This window comes from Dendrobates tinctorius, unplaced genomic scaffold, assembly GCF_039654945.1.
Source record: "Dendrobates tinctorius isolate UK_male_01 unplaced genomic scaffold, ASM3965494v1 ptg000189l, whole genome shotgun sequence".
In the NCBI taxonomy this organism is placed as follows: Eukaryota; Metazoa; Chordata; class Amphibia; order Anura; family Dendrobatidae; genus Dendrobates; species Dendrobates tinctorius.
In genome coordinates, this window is record NW_027361856.1 from 10375123 (window position 1) to 10394344 (window position 19222).

Sequence of the window (19222 nt, forward strand, 5' to 3'; positions counted from 1 at the left end):
CATATCCCAAACAGCGCCACCTGGTGATCAGTCCACATAACAGCTCACACCTCCACCTGTAGGTCAGTATATAACCCAAACAGCGCCACCTGGAGACCAGTCCACATAACAGCTCACACCTCCACCTGTAGGTCAGTATATAATAATCCAAACAGCGCCACCTGGTGATCAGTCCACATAACAGCTCACACCTCCACCTGTGGGTCAGTACATAACCCAAACAGCGCCACCTGGTGATCAGTCCACATAACAGCTCACTCCTCCACCTGTAGGTCAGTACATAACCCAAACAGAACCACCTGGTGATCAGTCCACATAACAGCTCACACCTCCACCTGTAGGTCAGTACATAACCCAAACAGCGCCACCGGGTGACCAGTCCACATAACGGCTCACACCTCCACCTGTGGGTCAGTACATTACCCAAACAGCGCCACCTGGTGACCAGTCCACATAACAGCTCACACCTCCACCTGTAGGTCAGTACATAATTCAAACAGCGCCCCCTGGTGACCAGTCCACATACCAGCTCACACCTCCACCTGTAGGTCAGTACATAACCCAAACAGCGCCACCTGGTGACCAGTCCACATAACAGCTCACACCTTCACCTGTAGGTCAGTATATAATAATCCAAACAGCGCCACCTGGTGATCAGTCCATATAATGGCTCACACCTCCACCTGTGGGTCAGTACATTACCCAAAGAGCGCCACCTGGTGACCAGTCCACATAACAGCTCACACCTCCTCCTGTAGGTCAGTACATAACCCAAACAGTGCCACCTGGTGATCAGTCCACATAACGGCTCACACCTCCTCCTGTAGGTCAGTACATAACCCAAACAGCGCCACCTGGTGACCAGTCCACATAACTGCTCACACCACCTGTAGGTCAGTGTATAATAATCCAAACAGCGCCACCTGGTGACCAGTCCACATACCAGCTCACACCTCCACCTGTAGGTCAGTGTATAATAATCCAAGTAGCGCCACCTGGTGATCAGTCCACATAACAGCTCACCTCCACCTGTGGGTCAGTACATTACCCAAACAGCGCCACCTGGTGACCAGTCCACATAACAGCTCACACCTGTAGGTCAGTACATAACCCAAACAGCGCCACCTCGTGATCAGTCCACATAACGGCTCACACCTCCACCTGTAGGTCAGTACATAACCCAAACAGCGCCACTTGGTGACCAGTCCACATAACAGCTCACACCTCCACCTGTAGGTCAGTACATAACCCAAACAGCGCCACCTGGTGATCAGTCCACATAACAGCTCACTCCTCCACCTGTAGGTCAGTATATAACCCAAACAGCGCCACCTGGAGACCAGTCCACATAACAGCTCACACCTCCACCTGTAGGTCAGTATATAATAATCCAAACAGCGCCACCTGGTGACCAGTCCACATAACCGCTCACAACTCCACCTGTAGGTCAGTACATAACCCAAACAGCGCCACCTGGTGACCAGTCCACATAACAGCTCACATCTCCACCTGTAGGTCAGTACATAATCCAAACAGCGCCACCTGGTGACCAGTCCACATAACTGCTCACACCTCCACCTGTAGGTCAGTACATAACCCAAACAGCGCCATCTGGTGATCAGTCCACATAACGGCTCACATCTCCACCTGTAGGTCAGTACATAACCCAAACAGAGCCACCTGGTGATCAGTCCACAAAACAGCTCACACCTCCACCTGTAGGTCAGTATATAATAATCCAAATAGCGCCACCTGGTGATCAGTCCACATAACAGCTCACCTCCATCTGTGGGTCAGTACATTACCCAAACAGCGCCACCTGGTGACCAGTCCACATAACAGCTCACACCTGTAGGTCAGTACATAACCCAAACAGCGCCACCTGGTGACCAGTCCACATAACAGCTCACACCTCCACCTGTAGGTCAGTACATAAGCCTAACAGCGCCACCTGGTGATCAGTCCACATAACAGCTCACACCTCCACCTGTAGGTCAGTACATAATAACCCAAACAGCGCCACCTGTAGGTATATACATAACCCAAACAGCGCCACCTGATGGTCAGTACTCATAACAGCGCACAGCGCCACCTGTAGGTCAGTACATAATAACCCAACCAGCGCCACCTGGAAACCAGTCCACATAAGTGCTCTCACCTCCACCTGTAGGTCAGTACATAACCCAACCAGCGCCACCTGATGGTCAAGTCCTCAAAACAGCGCCACCTGTAGATCAGTACATAATAACCCAAACAGCGCCACCTGGTGATCAGTCCTCATAACAGCGCACAGCACCACCTGTAGGTCAGTACATAATTACCCAAAAAGCGCCACCTGTAGGTTAGTACATAATAACCCAAACAGCGCCACCTGGTGACCGGTCCACATAACAGCTCGCACCACCACCTGTTGGTCGGTACATAACCCAAACAGCGCCACTTAGTGACCAGTCCACATAATGGCTCACATCTCCACCTGTAGGTCAGTACATAACCCAAACAGCGCCACCTGGTGATCAGTCCACATAACAGCTCACTCCTCCACTGGGGTTAAGTACATTACCCAAACAGCGCCACCTGGTGACCAGTCCACATAACAGCTCACACCTCCACCTGTAAGTCAGTACATAACCCTAACAGCGCCACCTGGTGATCAGTCCACATAACAGCTCACACCTCCACCTGTAGGTCAGTACATAATAACCCAAACAGCGCCACCTGTAGGTAAATACATAGCCCAAACAGCGCCACCTGATGTTCAGTACTCATAACAGCGCACAGCGCCACCTGTAGGTCAGTACATAATAACCCAACCAGCGCCACCTGTAGGTCAGTACATAACCCAACCAGCGCCACCTGATGGTCAAGTCCTCAAAACAGCGCCACCTGTAGATCAGTACATAATAACCCAAACAGCGCCACCTGGTGATCAGTCCTCATAACAGCTCAATCCTCCACCTGTAGGTCAGTACATAACCCAAACAGCGCCACCTGATGGTCAGTCCTCAGAACAGCGCACAGCACCACCTGTAGGTCAGTACATAATTACCCAAACAGCGCCACCTGTAGGTTAGTACATAATAACCCAAACAGCGCCACCTGATGACCGGTCCACATAACAGCTCACACCACCACCTGTTGGTCGGTAGATAACCCAAACAGCGACACTTAGTGACCAGTCCACATAATGGCTCACACCTCCACCTGTAGGTCAGTACATAACCCAAACAGCGCCACCTGGTGATCAGTCCACATAACAGCTCACACCTCCACCTGTAGGTCAGTACATAACCCAAACAGCGCCACCTGGTGATCAGTCCACATAATAGCTCACACCTCCACCTGTAGGTCAGTACATAACCCAAACAGCGCCAACTGGTGATCAGTCCACATAACAGCTCACACCTCCACCTCTTGGTCAGTACATAACCCAAACAGCGCCACCTGGTGATTCGTCCACATAACAGCTCACACCTCCACCTGTAGGTCAGTACATAACCGAAACAGCGCCACCTTATGATCAGTCAACATAATAGCTCACGCCTCCACTTGTAGGTCAGTATATAACCCAAACAGTGCCACCTGGTGACCAGTCCACATAATGGCTCACACCTCCACCTGAAGGTCAGTACATAACCCAAACATCGCCACCTGGTGACCAGTCCACATAACAGCTCACACCCCAACCTGTAGGTCAGTACATAATCCAAACAGCGCCACCTGGTGATTCGTCCACAAAACAGCTCACACCTCCACCTGTAGGCCAGTACATACAGTTGTGGCCAAAAGTATTGACACCCCTGCTATTCTGTCAGATAATACTCAGCTTCTTCCTGAAAATGATTGCAAACACAAATTCTTTGGTATTATTATCTTCATTTAATTTGTCTTAAATGAAAAAACACAAAAAGAATTGTCCTAAAGCCAAATTGGATATAATTCCACACCAAACATAAAAAAGAGGGTGGACAAAAGTATTGGCAGTGTTCGAAAAATCATGTGATGCTTCTCTAATTTGTGTAATTAACAGCACCTGTAACTTACCTGTGGCACCTAACAGGTGTTGGCAATAACTAAATCACACTTGCAGCCAGTTGACATGGATTAAAGTTGACTCAACCTCTGTCCTGTGTCCTTGTGTGTACCACATTGAGCATGGAGAAAAGAAAGAAGACCAAACAACTGTCTGAGGACTTGAGAAACCAAATTGTGAGGAAGCATGAGCAATCTCAAGGCTACAAGTCCATCTCCAAAGACCTGAATGTTCCTGTGTCTACCGTGCGCAGTGTCATCAAGAAGTTTAAAGCCCATGGCACTGTGGCTAACCTCCCTAGATGTGGACGGAAAAGAAAAATTGACAAGAGATTTCAACGCAAGATTGTGCGGATGTTGGATAAAGAACCTCCACTAACATCCAATCAAGTTCAAGCTGCCCTGCAGTCCGAGGCAACCCGTTCTATCCATCGGCGTCTGAATGAAAAGGGACTGTATGGTAGGAGACCCAGGAAGACCCCACTTCTTACCCCGAGACATAAAAAAGCCAGGCTGGAGTTTGCCAAAACTTACCTGAAAAAGCCTAAAACGTTTTGGAAGAATGTTCTCTGGTCAGATGAGACAAAAGTAGAGCTTTTTGGGCAAAGGCATCAACATGGAGTTTACAGGAGAAAAAAAGAGGCATTCAAAGAAAAGAACACGGTCCCTACAGTCAAACATGGTGGAGGTTCCCTGATGTTTTGGGGTCGCTTTGCTGCCTCTGGCACTGGACTGCTTGATCGTGTGCATGGCATTATGAAGTCTGAAGACTACCATCAAATTTTGCAGCATAATGTAGGGCCCAGTGTGAGAAAGCTGGGTCTCCCTCAGAGGTCTTGGGTCTTCCAGCAGGACAATGACCCAAAACACACTTCAAAAAGCACTAGAAAATGGTTTGAGAGAAAGCACTGGAGACTTCTAAGGTGGCCAGCAATGAGTCCAGACCTGAATCCCATAGAACACCTGTGGAGAGATCTAAAAATGGCAGTTTAGAGAAGGCACCCTTCAAATATCAGGGACCTGGAGCAGTTTGCCAAAGAAGAATGGTCTAAAATTCCAGCAGAGCATTGTAAGAAACTCATTGATGGTTACCGGAAGCGTTTGGTCGCAGTTATTTTGGCTAAAGGTTGTGCAACCAAGTATTAGGCTGAGGGTGCCAATACTTTTGTCTGGCACATTTTTGGAGTTTTGTGTAAAATGATCAATGTTTTGCTTCTTGCTTCATTCTCTTTTGTGTTTTTTCATTTAAGACAAATTAAATTAAGATAATACTACCAAAGAATTTGTGTTTGCTATCATTTTCAGGAAGAAACTGAGTATTATCTGACAGAATTGCAGGGGTGTCAATACTTTTGGCCACAACTGTAATAACCCAAACTGCGCCACCTGGTGATCAGTCCACATAACAGCTCACACCTCCACCTGTAGGTCAGTACATAACCCAAACAGCGCCACCTGGTGATTCGACCACATAACAGTTCACACCTCCACCTGTAGGTCAGTATATAATAACCCAAACAGCGCCACCTGCTGGTCAGTCCACATAACAGCTCACACCTCCACCTGTAGGTAAGTACATAATAACCCAAACAGCGCCACCTGGTGATCAGTCCACATAACAGCTCACACCTCCACCTGTAGGTCAGTATATAATAATCCAAACAGCGCCATCTGGTGGTCAGTCCACCTAACAGCTCACACCTCCACCTGTAGGTCAGTATATAATAATCCAAACAGCGCCACCTGGTGATCAGTCCACATAACAGCTCACACCTCCACCTGTAGGTCAGTACATAACCCAAACAGCGCCACCTGGTGATCAGTCCACATAACAGCTCACACCTCCACCTGTAGGTCAGTACATAACCCACACAGCGCCACCTGGTGATCAGTCCGCAAAACAGCTCACACCCCCACCTGTAGGTCATTACATAACCCAAACAGCGTCACCTGGTGATCAGTCCTCATAACAGCTCACACCTCCACCTGTAGGTCAGTATATAATAACCCAAACAGCGCCACCTGGTGATCAGTCCACATAACAGCTCACACCTTCACCTGTAGGTCAATACAGAACCCAAACAGCGCCACCTGGTGATCAGTCCACATAACAACTCACACCTCTACCTGTAGGTCAGTACAAAATAACCCAAGTAGCGCCACCTTGTGATCAGTCCACATAACAGATCACACCTCCACCTGGTGGTCAGTCCTGATAACTCCACTCCTCCACCTGTTGGTTAGTCCACTTAACAGCTCACATCTCCATCTGGTGGTCAGTCCACATAATAGTCCACACAGCTCCACCTGGTAGACAGTCCATATAACAGCCCACACAGCTCCACACCTCCTCGGCCACATAACAGCCAAAACTGGACATGGCAGATGGAGGAGGATAAGTGTTGGATCCTGGGTGGGCGACATACAGCATAGGTTTAGGGACCTCGCGCCATGGTTGTGGGAATCCATCTTGTACCCCACAGTTACTTCACCTCCTTGTACTCTTATTTCAGGACCTATTACTACGCTAAACTCTGCTTCATCTTTCATGAAGTGACAATCTGAACAAAGCAGATTATTTTTCCAATATATGAAGGAAGAGCAGAAGGAAGGGTGATCCCTAACTAAGGGCCCCCTACTGCTTTACCAACCCCTTGAGCCCACCAACTCCTGGGCTGGGGCCTTTGTGCTTCTCACAAGGATTCTTGGGGTCATTCCTTACCCACTGTAGGTTTAGGGAGCAGATCTTCCCCATTATAATAATGTATGCACCCTACCAAGGCTGGACCCCTAAGGGCCGCAGTCACATGACCCATTGGCCCCACGATGACATATTCTGTAGGGGGTATGGTGAGCCATGCTTTGGTGGTCAGCAGTGCAGGGACCATAATGGATTATTCTCAACATTTTCCAATTTTGGCCACTTGTGCCATTTCAGGGTCACGCTGCTGGATTTGGGTTTTTATAACACCCCCCTTTCCCCAAGATGGGCTGATAATACACTGCGGGGGTCATCACTCGGGTCTCCAATACTACCAGCAGGTGGTACTAAGATATCACAGCCTGCAGGACAGATCCCTGCACCTTATTATGGAGCTTGCGCTGGAGACAGATCCTTGCACGTGATGATGAAGCTAGTGCTGGAAACAGATCCCTGCACCTGATGATGGAGCTTGTGCTGGAGACCAATCCTTGCACCTGATGGAGCTTGTGCTGGAGACGGATCCTTACACCTGATGATGGAGCTTGTGCTGGAGACCAATCCTTGCAGTTGATTATGGAGCTTGTGCTGGAGATGGATCCCTGCACCTGATTATGGAGCTTGTACTGGAGACGGATCACTGCACCTGGTGGAGCTTGTGCTGGAGACCGATCCCTGCATCGGTTGGTGGATCTTGTGCTGGAGACAGATTCCTGCACCCGATGATGGAGCTTGTGCTGGAGACGGATTGCTGCACCTGATGATGGAGCTTGTGCTGTAGACAGTTTCTGGCACCTGATGATGGAGCTTGTGCTGGAGATGGATTCTTGCATCCGGTGATGGAGCCTGTGCTGGAAATGGGTCCCTGCACCTGATGGAGCTTGTGCTGGAGACAGATCCCTGCACCCGATCATGAAGCTTGTGCTGGAGACCAATCCCTGCACCTGATGGATCTTGTGATGGAGACAGGTCCCTGCAGCTGATGATAGAGCTCCTTCTGGAGACCTATCCTTGCATCTTATGATGGAGCTAGTACTGGAGATGGATTCCTGTACCTGATGATGGAGCTTGTGCTAGTAATGGAGCCCTGCACTTGATATTGGTACTTGTGCTGTAGATGGATCCATACTTTTGATTATGGTGCTTGTGCTAGTGACAAATCCTTACACCTGATGATGGAGATTGTGCTGGAATCCGATTCCTTTACCTGATGGAGCTTGTTCTGGAGATGGATACCTGCACCTTATGATGGGGCTTGTGCTGGAGACGGATCTCTGAACTCGATGATGGAGATGGATCCCTGCACCTGATGATGAAGCTTGTGCTGGAGATAGATCGCTGCACCTGATGACGGAGCTTGTGCTGGTAACTGATTCTTACACTCAATGATGGAACTTGTGCTGGAGATGGATCCCTGCACCTGATGGAGCTTGTTCTGGAGATGGATCCCTGCACCTGATGATGGAGCTTGTGATGGAGGATGGATCCCTGCACTTGATGATGGAGTTTGTGCTGGAGACGGATCCCTGTACCTGATGGAGCTTGTGCTGGAGACGGATCCCTGCATCTGCTGACGAAGCTCATGCTGGAGACCAATCCCTGCACCTGATGTAGCTTGTGATGGAGACAGGTCCCTGCACCTTATGATGGAGCTTGTGCGGGTGCCAGATCCTTACACATGATGATTTAGCTTGTGCTGGAGATGGATCCCTGCACCTGATGATGGAGCTTTTGCTGGAGACTGATAACTGCACCTTATGATGGAACTTGTGCTGGAGACAGATCACTGCACTCGATGATGGAGATGGATCCCTGCACCAGATAATGGAGCTTGTGCTGGAGACAGATCCATGCATCTGCTGATGAAGCTTCTGATGGAGACTGATCTCTGTACTTTATGATGGAGCTTGTGCTGGAGACCAATCCCTGCACCTGATGTAGCTTGTGATGGAGACAGGTCCCTGCACCTGATGATGGAGCTTGTGCTGGTGACTGATCCTTACACCTGATGATGGAGCTTGTGCTGAAGATCGATCCTTGCAGCTGATGGAGCTTTTGCTGGAGACAGATTACTGCACCTGATCATGAAGCTTGAGCTAGAGACGGATCAATGCATCTGATGATGGAGCTTGAGATAGAGAAGGCTACCTGCACCTGATGATTGAGCTTGTGCTGGAGACGGACCCCGGAATCTGATTATGGAGCTTGTGATGGAGACAGATCCATGCAACTGATGTTGGAGCTTTATACCCAATGATACTCATATCTGAGCGTATGACGCTGTGCGGGGCTATCATGTTGGTAGCCATTATTCTATTCCGCAGCAAGCAATAGCAATGTGTGGAGAATCAGCACTTCCATCTCTAGGTTCAGCCACTTATTTTGGGGTGTTGAGAAGAATCTCCAGCCAGCAGGGACATGAAGTGATGAATTGTCGGGAATAGCAGGAACCCCAACCTTTGGCAAAGCTGATGCGAATACTATGGGGGTCATGAGGCCCATTCCCCAGGTCAGGGCGCCTCAGTAAATTAGCTGCAATTTCAGCATCAAACACTTTGATGGAGTAGCCGGACAGAAGTTTTCGCACAGCCTGCCCACGAGCATGAACAGCAGCCAGGGTGGACGAGTTGATAAAGATGGGGTGCTTGCTCTGGTTATACACCCACACCTCACCCTGCTCATGGCTCAGGACCAGACCCAGGCCGATTTTCTTACGGGTCCGTCTGACAGTTTCATTGCGGGGTTGGTGGCCCAGGAACCCCAGGCAGAATCCACTGGCCTTGGGAAGGTCATGGAAGATATGGACGGATGATTCGGTGACACTGTAGAGGTGCCCAACACGCGTGCGGTGCTCCCAGTATGCCAACTTGCACCAGTGACCATCACAGATGGAGCTTTGAGACACAGTGGTGTCTGCAATGACAGAAAGAAGAGACATCAGACTCCCATAACAGAGGTGCTGCTCCCTAAATCCCATATTTTGGGGTCATTCCTATTATACTAGTACAATATAGAGGGTAGGCAGCTCAGGTTGTTCAGTAGAATGTAAGCTCTTTGGGTCAGAGTTTCCATAGATGACAAAAAACTGAACAAATATGGAATATAACCCAGGACCCCACATCTCCTGCTGGACCACGCCGGTGTCTTGGACAATATACCGGGCTCTGCTCAGCATGAGAGTGTAAGCTCTGCGTATTCTTGTCCCCCATCCGTACCGTGTAATCCCCACACAGCATGGCGGCTGAATTCCTTGTCTGTGAGTGCCACTTTACAAAGGGTGGGACAGGCAGCCTCTCGTATCTTGTTGATGGGCGAAGTAGACACTTCTGCTAAAGGTAAAAATAATATGCGTGAAAAACAAGAGGTAAACCACGGACCAAGCCCCATATTATTAAGTGTGCCCATCATATCCCCCACGTTCTCTACTGTTATCCTCTGCCCCCTCTCCTATTATACTCCGTCCTGTCTCCTGTTATTCTTTATATCTTCTCCCATTTTTTTCCGTTCTCACTCCCGTTATTCTTCATATCTTCTCCCGTTATTCTTCGCCCCCTCTCCAGTTATTCTCCATCCCCTCTCCCATTATTCTTCATATATTTTACCGTTATTCGCTGTCCCCTGTCCCGTTATTCTTCATATATTTTACCATTATTCTCTGTCCCCTCTCCTGTCATTCTTCATATCTTTTCACATTATTCTCCACCCTTTCTCCCGTTATTCTCTGTCCCCTCTCCAGTTATTTTCCGCCCCCTCTCCAGTTATTCTCTATTACCCTCTCCTGATATTCTTCATCCCCATCCCAATATTCTCTATCATCTCTCCCATTATTCTCTGTCCCATCACTTGTTATTCTTCACATACACATTATTCATCTTCCCCTCTCCCATTATTCTCTGTCCCCTCTCCTGTTAATCTCCATCCCCTCCTGTGGTTATTTTGTCCCCCTTCCTATTACTCAGAGTACCTTCTCCCATTATGCTTCGTCCTCTTTCCCGTTATTCTCCTTTCTTTCTCACTTTAGTCCTGGTCTTCTCCCTGTTATCCTCTGTCCTCTTTCCCATTATTCTCCTTCCCCTCTCCCTTTATCCTCTGTCCCCTTTTCTGTTCTTCATGATCCTCTCTCCAGTTATTTTTCTTATCTTGTCCCATTAATCTCTCTTCTATTATTCTCCATCCTTTTTCCCGTAATTCTCTGTCCCTTCTCCCATTATTCTTTGTCCCCCCTCACTATTTTTTGTCCCCTCTCCCATTATTCTCTGTCCCCTCTCCCGTTCTTCTTGGGTCTCTCCCCCATAATCCTCTGTCCTCTTTTCTATTATTCCCCTTCCACTTTCCCTTTATTCTTGGTCCTCTCTTCCATTATCTTCCATCACCTCTCCAGTTATTCTTGGTATCATCTCCCGTTAGTCTCGATCCACTGTCCCTCCCATCATTTTTTTGTCCCCTATCCCGTTATTCTCAGTCCTCCTGTTATCCCCTGTCCTCTGCCCTGTTATACGCCATCCTCTCTGCTGTTATCCTCTGTCTCCCCTCCCGTTATCTCCCATCCCCTCTCTCATTATCATCTGTCCCTTCTCTTATTCTTGGTCCTCTCACCCGTTATCCTCTGTCCCCTCTCCAGTTATTCTTCGTATCTTCTCCCATTATTCCCTGTCCTCCATCCCATTATCCTCTGTATCTTCTCCAGTTCATCGTATCTTCTTACGATATTTTCTGTCATCTTTCCATTATTCCCCTTCCCCTTTCCCATTATTCTCTGTCCCCACTCCCCTCTCTCATTATTCTTCATATCTTCTCCTGTTTTTCGCCGCTCCCTTTCTCCCTTATTCTTCATATCTCCTACTGTTATTCTCTGCCCCCCCCCCATCCGATTACCTTTGGTCACCTCTCCAATTGTTATTCATCCTCTCACCATCCTCTCTCCCTTTATTCTCATCCTCTCCCTCGCTGTACTTGGTCTTATTCCAATGCTCTCCAACTCCTCTCCCATTATTCTCCATCCTCTCTCCCGTTATCCTCTGTCCCTTGTCCCTTTATTCTCCTGCCTCTCATTTGATTTTGTCTCCTTTGCCTTTATTCTCCATCGTCTCTTTATTCTCCGTCTCCTCTGATGTTGATTTCCATTCACTCTCCCATTATTCTGTGTTTCCACTCCATTTATGCACCTTCATCTCTCTTTATTCTCCATTCCCTCCCATTATTTTCCATCTCGCCTCCTGTTATTGCCTGTCCCTGTCCCATTATACTTCATCCCTGCTCTAGTTATTCTCTGTCCCCTCTCGCGTTATTCTTCATTCACTCTCCCGTTACTCGACATACCCTCTCCTGCTATTTTCCGTCCCCTCTCCTGCTATTTGCCGTCCCCTCTCTTGTTATGCCCCATCCTCCTTCCCATTATTCCCTGTCCCCTCTCCTGCTTTTCCGTATCCCCCACCCATTATTCGCTGTCCCCTTTCGTGTTATTCTTCATTCATTCTACCTCTATTCTCCGTCCCCTTCTACTACTATTCCACGTCTTCTCTCCTGTTATTTTCAGTTCCCACTTGCGTTATTTTTCATTCACTTTCCCGCTATTCTCTGTTCCCCATCCCGCTATTTTCCGTCCCCTCTCATGGTATTCCCTGTCCCCCTCCCGTTATTCTCCTTCCCCTCTCCCGTTATTTTTCATTCACTTTCCCACTATTCTCCTCCCCTCTCTTGTTATGCCCCATCCCCCTTCTCACTATTCCCTGTCCCCTCTCCTGCTATTCCATATCCACCTCCCATTATTCTTCATCCCCTTTCACGTTATTTTTCATTCACTCTCCTGCTATTCTCAATCCCCTCTCCCACTATTTTACCTCCCCTCTACCACTATTCTAAGTCCCCTCTACCGCTATTCCCCTCTCCCGGTAGACTCTGTCCTGTCTTCCAATATTCTCGGTCCTGTCTCCAGCTATTCCTCTTCCCCCTCTCATTATTCTTCATCCCCTCCCCCAGTAGTCTCTTTCCTCTTTCCCACTATTCTCTGTCCTACCTCCCGTTATTCCCCGTCCCCCCTCTCATTATTCTTCATCCCCTCTCCCTGTAGTCTCTGTCCTCTCTTCCAGTATTCTCCGTCCTGTCTCCCATTATTCCCCTTCCCCCCTCTGATTATTCTTCATCCCCTCTCCCTGTAGTCTCTGTCCTCTCTTCCAATATTCGCCATCCTGTCTCCAGTTCTTCCCCGTCCCCACTCTCATTATTCTTCATCCCCTCTTCCAATATTCGCCATCCTGTCTCCCGTTATTCCCCGTCTCCCCTCTCATTATTCTTCATCCCCTCTCCTGATAGTCCCTGTCCTCTCTTCCAATATTCGCCATCCTGTCTCCAGTTCTTCCCCGTCCCCCCTCTCATTATTCTTCATCCCCTCTCCCTGTAGTCTCTGTCCTCTCTTCCAATATTCGCCATCCTGTCTCCCGTTATTCCCCGTCTCCCCTCTCATTATTCTTCATCCCCTCTCCCAGTAGTCTCTTTCCTCTTTCCCACTATTCTCTGTCCCCCCTCTCATTATTCTTAATCCCCTCTCCCAGTAGTCTCTTTCCTCTTTCCCACTATTCTCTGTCCCCCCTCTCATTATTCTTAATCCCCTCTCCCAGTAGTCTCTTTCCTCTTTCCCACTATTCTCTGTCCTGTCTCCCATTATTCCCCTTCCCCCCTCTCATTATTCTTCATCCCCTCTCCTGGTAGTCTCTGTCCTCTCTTCCAATATTCGCCATCCTGTCTCCAGTTCTTCCCCATCCCCCCTCTCATTATTCTTCATCCCCTCTGACAGTAGTCTCTTTCCTCTTTCCCACTATTCTCTGTCCTGTCTCCCATTATTCCCCTTCCCCCCTCTCATTATTATTCATCCCCTCTCCCAGTAGTCTCTTTCCTCTTTCCCACTATTCTCTGTCCTGTCTCCCGTTATTCCCCGCCCCCTCTCATTATTGTTAATCCCCTCTCCCGATAGTCTCTGTCCTCTCTTGCAGTATTCTCCGTCCTGTCTCCCATTATTCCCCATTCCCCCTCTGATTATACTTCATCCCCTCTTCCGATAGTCTCTGTCCTCTCTTCCAGTATTCTCCGTCCTGTCTCCCATTATTCCCTGTCCCCCCTCTCATTATGCTTCATCCCCTCTCCTGGTAGTCTCTGTCCTCTCTTCCAGTATTCTCCGTCCTGTCTCCCGTTATTCCCTGTCCCCCCTCTCATTATTCTTCCTCCCCTCTCCCGATAGTCTCTGTCCTCTCTTGCAGTATTCTCTGTCCTGTCTCCCGTTATTCCCTGTCCCCCCTCTCATTATTCTTCATCCCCTCTCCCGATATTCTCTGTCCTCTCTTCCAGTATTCTCCGTCCTGTCTCCCGTTATTCCCTGTCCCCCCTCTCATTATTCTTCATCCCCTCTCCTGGTAGTCTTTGTCCTCTCTTCCAGTATTTTCTGTCCTGTCTCCCGTTATTCCCCGTCCCCCCTCTCATTATTCTTCATCCCCTCTCCTGGTAGTCTCTGTCCTCTCTTCCAGTATTCTCCGTCCTGTCTCCCGTTATTCCCTGTCCCCCCTCTCATTATTCTTCATCCCCTCTCCTGGTAGTCTTTGTCCTCTCTTCCAGTATTCGTCCTGTCTCCAGTTATTCCCTGTCCCCCCTCTCATTATTCTTCATCCCCTCTCCTGGTAGTCTTTGTCCTCTCTTCCAGTATTCGTCCTGTCTCCCGTTATTCCCTGTCCCCCCTCTTATTATTCTTCATCCCCTCTCCCGATAGTCTCTGTCCTCTCTTCCAGTATTCTCCGTCCTGTCTCCCGTTATTCCCTGTCCCCCCTCTCATTTTTCTTCATCCCCTCTCCTGGTAGTCTTTGTCCTCTCTTCCAGTATTCTCCGTCCTGTCTCCCGTTATTCCCTGTCCCCCCTCTCATTATTCTTCATCCCCCTCTCCCAGTAGTCTCTTTCCCACTATTCTCTGTCCTGTCTCCCATTATTCCCCGTCCCCCCTCTGAATATTCTTCATCAACTCTCCCTGTAGTCTCTGTCCTCTCTTCCAATATTCGCCATCCTGTCTCCAGTTCTTCCCCGTCCCCCCTCTCATTATTCTTCATCCCCTCTCCCAGTAGTCTCTTTCCTCTTTCCCACTATTCTCCGTCCTGTCTCCCATTATTCCCCATTCCCCCTCTGATTATACTTCATCCCCTCTCCCGATAGTCTCTGTCCTCTCTTCCAGTATTCTCCGTCCTGTCTCCCGTTATTCCCTGTCCCCCCTCTCTTTATTCTTCATCCACTCTCCCGATAGTCTCTGTCCTCTCTTGCAGTATTCTCCGTCCTGTCTCCCGTTATTCCCTGTCCCCCCTCTCATTACTCTTCATCCCCTCTCTCTGTAGTCTCTGTCCTCTCTTCCAATATTCACCATCCTGTCTCCCGTTATTCCCCGTCCCCCCTCTCATTATTCTTCATCCCCTCTCCCTGTAGTCTCTGTCTTCTCTTCCAATATTCGCCATCCTGTCTCCAGTTATTCCCCTTCCCCCTCTCATTATTCTTCATCCCCTCTCCCAGTAGTCTCGTTCCTCTTTCCCACTATTCTCTGTCCTGTCTCCCATTATTCCCCGTCCCCCCTCTCATTATTCTTCATCCCCTCTCCCAGTAGTCTCTTTCCTCTTTCCCACTATTCTCCGTCCTGTCTCCCATTATTCCCCTTCCCCCCTCTCATTATTCTTCATCCCCTCTCCTGGTAGTCTCTGTCCTCTCTTCCAATATTCGCCATCCTGTCTCCAGTTCTTCCCCGTCCCCCCTCTCATTATTCTTCATCCCCTCTCCCAGTAGTCTCTTTCCTCTTTCCCACTATTCTCTGTCCTATCTCCCGTTATTCCCCGTCCCCCCTCTCATTATTGTTCATCCCCTCTCCCGATAGTCTCTGTCCTCTCTTGCAGTATTCTCCGTCCTGTCTCCCATTATTCCCCATTCCCCCTCTGATTATACTTCATCCCCTCTCCCGATAGTCTCTGTCCTCTCTTCCAGTATTCTCTGTCCTGTCTCCCGTTATTCCCTGTCCCCCCTCTCTTTATTCTTCATCCACTCTCCCGATAGTCTCTGTCCTCTCTTCCAGTATTCTCCATCCTGTCTCCCGTTATTCCCTGTCCCCCCTCTCATTATTCTTCATCCCCTCTCCCGATAGTCTCTGTCCTCTCTTGCAGTATTCTCTGTCCTGTCTCCCGTTATTCCCTGTCGCCCCTCTCAATATTTTTCATCCCCTCTCCTGGTAGTCTCTGTCCTCTCTTCCAGTATTCTCCGTCCTGTCTCCCATTATTCCCCTTCCCCCCTCTGATTATTCTTCATCCCCTCTCCCTGTAGTCTCTGTCCTCTCTTCCAATATTCGCCATCCTGTCTCCAGTTCTTCCCCGTCCCCCCTCTCATTATTCTTCATCCCCTCTCCCTGTAGTCTCTGTCCTCTCTTCCAGTATTCGCCATCCTGTCTCCCGTTATTCCCCGTCTCCCCTCTCATTATTCTTCATCCCCTCTCCTGATAGTCCCTGTCCTCTCTTCCAATATTCGCCATCCTGTCTCCAGTTCTTCCCCGTCCCCCCTCTCATTATTCTTCATCCCCTCTCCCTGTAGTCTCTGTCCTCTCTTCCAATATTCGCCATCCTGTCTCCCGTTATTCCCCGTCTCCCCTCTCATTATTCTTCATCCCCTCTCCCAGTAGTCTCTTTCCTCTTTCCCACTATTCTCTGTCCCCCCTCTCATTATTCTTAATCCCCTCTCCCAGTAGTCTCTTTCCTCTTTCCCACTATTCTCTGTCCCCCCTCTCATTATTCTTAATCCCCTCTCCAAGTAGTCTCTTTCCTCTTTCCCACTATTCTCTGTCCTGTCTCCCATTATTCCCCTTCCCCCCTCTTATTATTCTTCATCCCCTCTCCTGGTAGTCTCTGTCCTCTCTTCCAGTATTCTCCGTCCTGTCTCCCGTTATTCCCTGTCCCCCCTCTCATTATTCTTCATCCCCTCTCCCGATAGTCTCTGTCCTCTCTTGCAGTATTCTCTGTCCTGTCTCCCGTTATTCCCTGTCCCCCCTCTCATTATTCTTCATCCCCTCTCCCGATATTCTCTGTCCTCTCTTCCAGTATTCTCCCTCCTGTCTCCCGTTATTCCCTGTCCCCCCTCTCATTATTCTTCATCCCCTCTCCTGGTAGTCTTTGTCCTCTCTTCCAGTATTTTCTGTCCTGTCTCCCGTTATTCCCCGTCCCCCCTCTCATTATTCTTCATCCCCTCTCCTGGTAGTCTCTGTCCTCTCTTCCAGTATTCTCCGTCCTGTCTCCCGTTATTCCCTGTCCCCCCTCTCATTATTCTTCATCCCCTCTCCTGGTAGTCTTTGTCCTCTCTTCCAGTATTCGTCCTGTCTCCTGTTATTCCCTGTCCCCCCCTCTTATTATTCTTCATCCCCTCTCCCGATAGTCTCTGTCCTCTCTTCCAGTATTCTCCGTCCTGTCTCCCGTTATTCCCTGTCCCCCCTCTCATTATTCTTCATCCCCTCTCCTGGTAGTCTTTGTCCTCTCTTCCAGTATTCGTCCTGTCTCCCGTTATTCCCTGTCCCCCCTCTTATTATTCTTCATCCCCTCTCCCGATAGTCTCTGTCCTCTCTTGCAGTATTCTCCGTCCTGTCTCCCGTTATTCCCTGTCCCCCCTCTCATTTTTCTTCATCCCCTCTCCTGGTAGTCTTTGTCCTCTCTTCCAGTATTCTCCGTCCTGTCTCCCGTTATTCCCTGTCCCCCCTCTCATTATTCTTCATCCCCCTCTCCCAGTAGTCTCTTTCCTCTTTCCCACTATTCTCTGTCCTGTCTCCCATTATTCCCCGTCCCCCCTCTGATTATTCTTCATCCCCTCTCCCTGTAGTCTCTGTCCTCTCTTCCAATATTCGCCATCCTGTCTCCAGTTCTTCCCCGTCCCCCCTCTCATTATTCTTCATCCCCTCTCCCAGTAGTCTCTTTCCTCTTTCCCACTATTCTCTGTCCTGTCTCCCATTATTCCCCGTCCCCCCTCTGATTATTCTTCATCCCCTCTCCCTGTAGTCTCTGTCCTCTCTTCCAATATTCGCCATCCTGTCTCCCGTTATTCCCCGTCCCCCCTCTCATTATTGTTCATCCCCTCTCCCGATAGTCTCTGTCCCCTCTTGCAGTATTCTCCGTCCTGTCTCCCATTATTCCCCATTCCCCCTCTGATTATACTTCATCCCCTCTCCCGATAGTCTCTGTCCTCTCTTCCAGTATTCTCCGTCCTGTCTCCCGTTATTCCCTGTCCCCCCTCTCTTTATTCTTCATCCACTCTCCCGATAGTCTCTGTCCTCTCTTGCAGTATTCTCCGTCCTGTCTCCCCTCTCATTACTCTTCATCCCCTCTCTCTGTAGTCTCTGTCCTCTCTTCCAATATTCACCATCCTGTCTCCCGTTATTCCCCGTCCCCCCTCTCATTATTCTTCATCCCCTCTCCCTGTAGTCTCTTTCCTCTTTCCCACTATTCTCTGTCCTGTCTCCCATTATTCCCCGTCCCCCCTCTCATTATTCTTCATCCCCTCTCCCAGTAGTCTCTTTCCTCTTTCCCACTATTCTCCGTCCTGTCTCCCATTATTCCCCTTCCCCCCTCTCATTATTCTTCATCCCCTCTCCTGGTAGTCTCTGTCCTCTCTTCCAATATTCGCCATCCTGTCTCCAGTTCTTCCCCGTCCCCCCTCTCATTATTCTTCATCCCCTCTCCCAGTAGTCTCTTTCCTCTTTCCCACTATTCTCTGTCCTATCTCCCGTTATTCCCCGTCCCCCCTCTCATTATTGTTCATCCCCTCTCCCGATAGTCTCTGTCCTCTCTTGCAGTATTCTCCGTCCTGTCTCCCATTATTCCCCATTCCCCCTCTGATTATACTTCATCCCCTCTCCCGATAGTCTCTGTCCTCTCTTCCAGTATTCTCTGTCCTGTCTCCCGTTATTCCCTGTCCCCCCTCTCTTTATTCTTCATCCACTCTCCCGATAGTCTCTGTCCTCTCTTCCAGTATTCTCCATCCTGTCTCCCGTTATTCCCTGTCCCCCCTCTCATTATTCTTCATCCCCTCTCCCGATAGTCTCTGTCCTCTCTTGCAGTATTCTCCGTCCTGTCTCCCATTATTCCCTGTCCCCCCTCTCATTATTCTTCATCCCCTCTCCTGGTAGTCTTTGTCATCTCTTCCAGTATTTTCCGTCCTGTCTCCCGTTATTCCCTGTCCCCCTCTCATTATTCTTCATCCCCTCTCCTGGTAGTCTTTGTCCTCTCTTCCAGTATTCTCCGTCCTGTCTCCCATTATTCCCTGTCCCCCCTCTCATTATTCTTCATCCCCTCTCCTGGTAGTCTTTGTCATCTCTTCCAGTATTCTCCGTCCTGTCTCCCGTTATTCCCTGTCCCCCCTCTTATTATTCTTCATCCCCTCTCCCGATAGTCTCTGTCCTCTCTTCCAGTATTCTCTGTCCTGTCTCCCGTTATTCCCCGTCCC

The 19222-nt window shown here is 49.2% G+C and overlaps 1 protein-coding gene across 1 annotated transcript in view; it reads right to left on the reverse strand.

Annotated features, from left to right (window-relative positions):
- Positions 1 to 3883: 3883 nt before the first annotated feature.
- LOC141055690 (mothers against decapentaplegic homolog 6-like) overlaps positions 3884 to 19222 on the reverse strand; it is a 58245-nt gene continuing 42906 nt past the window's right edge. Inside the window, exons 4-5 of the mRNA XM_073552378.1 lie at positions 9949 to 10062; positions 3884 to 9646 (exon numbers count right to left, since the gene is read on the reverse strand). Coding sequence (XP_073408479.1) covers positions 9111 to 9646; positions 9949 to 10062 — 650 coding nt within the window. The 3' untranslated portion in view covers positions 3884 to 9110. The remainder of the gene's footprint in view (positions 9647 to 9948; positions 10063 to 19222) is intronic.